Source organism: Equus caballus, chromosome X, assembly GCF_041296265.1.
Source record: "Equus caballus isolate H_3958 breed thoroughbred chromosome X, TB-T2T, whole genome shotgun sequence".
Lineage (NCBI taxonomy): Eukaryota > Metazoa > Chordata > Mammalia > Perissodactyla > Equidae > Equus > Equus caballus.
The window spans coordinates 100,724,004-100,728,532 of record NC_091715.1 but is presented as its reverse complement, the minus strand read 5'-3'; the positions used below and the strand labels follow the sequence as shown (position 1 = coordinate 100,728,532).

General features: G+C 50.5%; 1 protein-coding gene across 6 annotated transcripts; it reads right to left on the bottom strand.

Moving 5' to 3' along the window:
* Positions 1 to 1,183: 1,183 nt before the first annotated feature.
* On the bottom strand, positions 1,184 to 3,345 carry TCEAL2 (transcription elongation factor A like 2). Of its 6 annotated transcripts, none has more exons than XM_070258714.1 (3): positions 3,325 to 3,345; positions 2,380 to 2,446; positions 1,184 to 2,037 (listed from the first exon to the last, which is right to left on the bottom strand). In XM_070258714.1, the coding sequence occupies exon 3, from the start codon at positions 2,008 to 2,010 to the stop codon at positions 1,357 to 1,359; it is 654 nt and encodes a 217-aa protein (XP_070114815.1). In that variant the 5' UTR covers positions 2,011 to 2,037; positions 2,380 to 2,446; positions 3,325 to 3,345; the 3' UTR covers positions 1,184 to 1,356. The 6 variants fall into 6 exon arrangements, with proteins under 6 accessions (XP_070114815.1, XP_023489399.1, XP_023489400.1 ...); XM_023633631.2 differs by lacking the exon at positions 3,325 to 3,345 and adding an exon at positions 3,005 to 3,177; XM_023633632.2 differs by lacking the exon at positions 3,325 to 3,345 and adding an exon at positions 3,005 to 3,151 and having other exon boundaries at positions 1,184 to 2,032.
* Positions 3,346 to 4,529: the final 1,184 nt, after the last annotated feature.

Genomic DNA, 4,529 nt, shown 5'->3' with positions numbered 1-4,529 from the left:
AGGTCTGGGATGGGGACCTGAGAGTCTGCATTTCTAACTATCTATCAGATGATGCTGATGCAGTGGTCCGTGGACCACCATTTGAGTAGCGATGCTCTAAAGACCACAAGTGTGGGTAGGTGTGCTAACCTTGTAAGGTGGGTCCTGGAAGGAGTTTCCTAGGAGATAATTTCCTCTAAGGAAAGAGGAACAAGCAAACAAGGCACTGACAGAGGAGAAAAACAGTGTGTGCCACTCAAATTTTATCCCAGCCTCCCATATCTGAATCTGATGGAGAAATGTCTGCATGCAAGAACAAACTTTCAAAGCAACAAACATAAAGGATTGTTTTGCTAAAAAAATCTGAAATCCATTGGGGCGGAAGCATCACTGAGGTGTTACCCACTTGGGTAAGCATAACTCTAAGGAAAAAGTCTTTATCTTCACTTCTACAGGTGTCATAGGGTGAAGCAGGTTTGGGGCTCACTGGGGACTCCAGGGAAATCAATTGGGGTTTGTCACCCTGGAGACAGCAGCCCATCAGCTGCAGTGGGGGCCTTAATGGAGTGCAGGACTCCTGAGAAGGGACACAGTGCCCAGGAGACACAGCAGTACCTAGGGGAGGGTGGCACCCACCTTGCTTATTCCTAAGCACAGGTGAGATGTACCTTAACCCTCTTCCAAGTGTCTGATGGGGTCCTGGTCCTGCTAGAGTAGGGAAAAAGGTAGAAGCCAGCCCAACACAGCTCATGTATTCAGTACTTCATCTAATTCACTTGGCAATCCTGTGAGGCAAGTATTATCCCAATTTCATAGATGACAAGACTGTTCTTTACGGCAATGAATCTGTTATAACTGCCAGGTTTATTCCTCCAGATATGAGTCAAGAGGTAATGTGAGTTTTACATATCATTTTAAGTTCTGACAATAAGAATTTTAAGTGTCTCCACTGCCTTCATAAACTCACTGAACAGGTGTACAGTTTCCCTTTTTTATATTTTAGTATTTCCTTATGAGAAAAGTAATCTGTGTTCTTTAGGAAAAAATAAACAGATGAGCAGAAAGAAGACAAAGAAAATAAATCACCCACAGTCTCACAACTCCAAAAACCACTGTTAACCTTTTAGTGAATAAAACTATTTTTCCTGTGCATAGATGTACTACATAAATTTCTTTTTTTACAAAAGTGGACTGATTCTGTAGATGATTCTGTAAGCTGCTTTATTTTTCCAAGAATCATAACGTCTTTGCAATGCACAAGGGTGAAAATCCCCTACTGATAGAGCACTGTAGTTGGATCAAAAGGCTGCTGGTAACAAGAGTGACACCTTTAGCCTAAGGTTAAAGCACAGGGCCTGGCCCATGCAGGCCAGAGTACTACACAAAAGGAATGTCTTCGAAGCCCCTTTGTGGGGCCCTGCAACCACCCCTGAGTTCCCTTGGGCCCCTCGGGTGGAAGGGGTCCTGTAAGCTTTTTTGCATCCACATAAAGCCCCCCAATTTCTGTCTGGTTTTCTTCACCTCATCCTCCACCCTAGCCATCTCATCAAATTCTCTTATCATCTCCTCATTGCTCAAATGCATATCGTGTATGGCCTCCTTATATTCCTTGAGGCACTGAGCCAGCCCCTTGTTGGTTTTTCTCTTGGCTTTCCTGGGTACATCATCCCCAGCTGGGCGCTTTCCTGCAGCCCTTGGTTCGCTGGATGGCTTTTCTTCTTCTTTTGGCTTTCCCTCACTCACTAGTTTTCCTCCTTCTTTTGGCTTTCTCTGGCTCTCTGTCTTTCCTCCGCTCTCTGCTTTTCCTCCTTCTTTTGGCTTTGCCTCACTCTCTGGCTTCTCCTTATCCTTTAGTACTTCCTCGTCTTCTGTCTTTCCCTTGTGATCTGTCTGTCCCTCCTTTTCTAACTTCTCCTTGTCTTCCAGACTACAAGCTACTTCGGGCTTTCTCATATCCAGTGGCTGTTCTTTGTTTCCCATCTTTCCTTGGTTCTCAAGCATTTCTTCATTTTCAGTGCAGAGGTTTTCCATGTTGAGATTTCCCCTCCTTACCCTGCCCTGCGGGTGAGGGGGAGAGGAGACAAAGGAGACTGAGGGTGGAATGTGGGTCTGGATAGTACTTGCATCTCGTCCCCTGTCAGGGTTCCCCTGACCAGCCTCGGCCTCCAAGTGTGCCTCCTGCCCACCCCTTTACCCCCATCACTCCTCCCACACACCAGAGCCAACCCTTTCCCTGGCAGGCCCTACCACCTTCTGCACCATCCTTCAGTGTGGCGGCGTGCGTGTCTATTATATGTGTGGTGGTGGGATGCGAGTGGGGCCCTCAAATTCTGCCCAGGCCATGCCCTCCACCCGCCTCCCCCGGGTCCCCGTCTGGGGCCCCTCCCCGCTTTCACTGACCTGCAGGGATTCTGGACAGCTTCCTCCTTTTCTAGCCTAGCAGAGTGCTGGGAACAGACAGGAAGACCTGCAGACAGAGAGCAGACAGGGGCAGGGGCTGCACGCTCAGGGCACTGAGGTTTCTTTTCTGAGTCCGAGCCCTCATCATCCAACGTTTCCCTCTCCTATTTCCCCTGCATCCCAGCCGCCATTACCTTTCAGGCCTCGGGCGCCAGACCAGGATGCTTTCCAAACTGCTTGGGTCTCTGTGTCCCCCTCCCCTGCAGGCAACCCGCCCCCACCCCCCGCGCTTTTCGCGGAGGTCGCTATTTCCTCATAGGCGAAGAGTGTGAGAGGGGTTATTGGCAGAACGTGTCTACGTTTCACTGTCGCACTGCGGGGGCGCCCCCTCCCCTCCCCATCGCAGGCTCGAAAATAGATGGAGGGCGCAGAGGAGGGGCGTTGAGGAGAAGGCGGCGGGGCCCGCTGCGGGGTCGACCCTCCCTCCCCACTGCCCGCGCCCCGTCCCCCTCCTCACCCATCTCCTGGACCCCTTCGTCGGCCCCTCCCCGCTGCTCCCGGATCCTACTCCCACCCACCTCCAGCCCTGCCCCTGGCTGCCGGCAGCGCCCACCTCCACACTGACCTGCGGGCCCGGGACCGCCTCGGGCTCGCCGAAGCCCGCTCGCCCCTCGCCCGCCGCCCGGGCAGCTCCGGGAGCCGGTTTGGCGCCGGCGACGGGACCGCAGGGCGGCGGGCGGGTGCGCGGGCTGCTGCCCACGTCGGCGCCCGGCCGGTCACGTGAGCGCCGCGTCACCCGGCTCGGCCCCCGCCCCGCCCCCCCCACCCCATCCCCGAGGGACCGGCAGCTGTGGACCGTGGCGGGGGGGTGGGGGGTGCGGGTGGCCAAGAGGGAGTCACCGAGAGAGCAGGAGGGAGGCGACTTCCTTATCGCAGGTACTTTACCTGCTCATCTCAGGTCCTTGCGCAGCATCCCTCTGAGATGCTCATGATCCCTGGGTGTGACAGCTGATCACAGGAAGGGTACCTGACTTGACCAAGAGCGCTCAGCAACTGAGCCCCACAGCCCGCTTTCAAGACCGGCTTGGCCTAACTCCAGGGCCCAGGTGGTGGTGCCCACTAGGAAGCTGCGCTGCCACCTTGAGTGGCGGTGTTCCTGAGCTTCCTCTCTCCTGGGTGATCTCTGTTCATTTCCCTCCAAGCACAGATGATTCCCAGATTTCTTCTCCAGGCTGTTGCCTCCCCGGACCTCAGACCCTCTTTGTCAACTGTCTATTGGACACCGCTGCCTGAATGTCCCTCAGGGGCCTCGAAATCTTTATACCCCAAACTACTTTCACCAACTTCGTTCTCGCCTTCTCCGTTTACTTCTCTTCACTTTGGAAACTTACACTCCATCAGTTCTGACCTGTTCTCGTCTAGAGAGAATGCCAGGCAGCTAAAAAAAAGAAAGCATTAAAATATTTTTAAAAATGGGCCACAGATGCACAGACCCATCAAAACCCTTGGTTCACAACACTCCTAAGTAACCCATGCTGGTCCCTCTTCTTTCTCTTCCCTTCCCTTTCTTTTTCTCTTTCACATTTCTGAAGCCACCACTCAACCCAAGAACTGGAAAATTGCCAGTATTTTAGCTTCTACAGTGTAGTGACGGGCACATGCTCACACACACACACACACTGTATGTGTGTACGAGTGTATGTGTAAATATGGGAAGCACTATTTCTATTTTATTTGCAAAATACCACATCTTATTTACACAATTATGTTATGTGCAACACACCCAATTCTAATTATATTTCTGCTACTGTTTCTTAATTTAGTAAAACATTGATCTTTCTAAAATGGTTTGTGCTACCAAGATGTGTATTTACATTATCACCACATAACTAGTCATTTTATCCTGTGTTGAATTTTTTAACCAAATTAACAATGCCATTGGTAACAAGGCTAGATGTTACCCTTTCATCAGTATGAACCTCCAAAAAAATGTTACTATTATTATTCCGTGAATTTTAATGAAAGTAATATCAAATCACTGTTGGCATTAACTGATTTTCTCTTTTAATCATCTGACGATGCTGATTGTAAATTATCATCAATAATTATTTTGCTAAGTTCTTTTGCTAATGAAGTCAACATTTTAACAG

Bases quoted from the DNA above. Each gene is read 5' to 3' on its own strand.
- TCEAL2 (XM_070258714.1), bottom strand. From the start codon at position 2,010: ATGGAAAACCTCTGCACTGAAAATGAAGAAATGCTTGAGAACCAAGGA.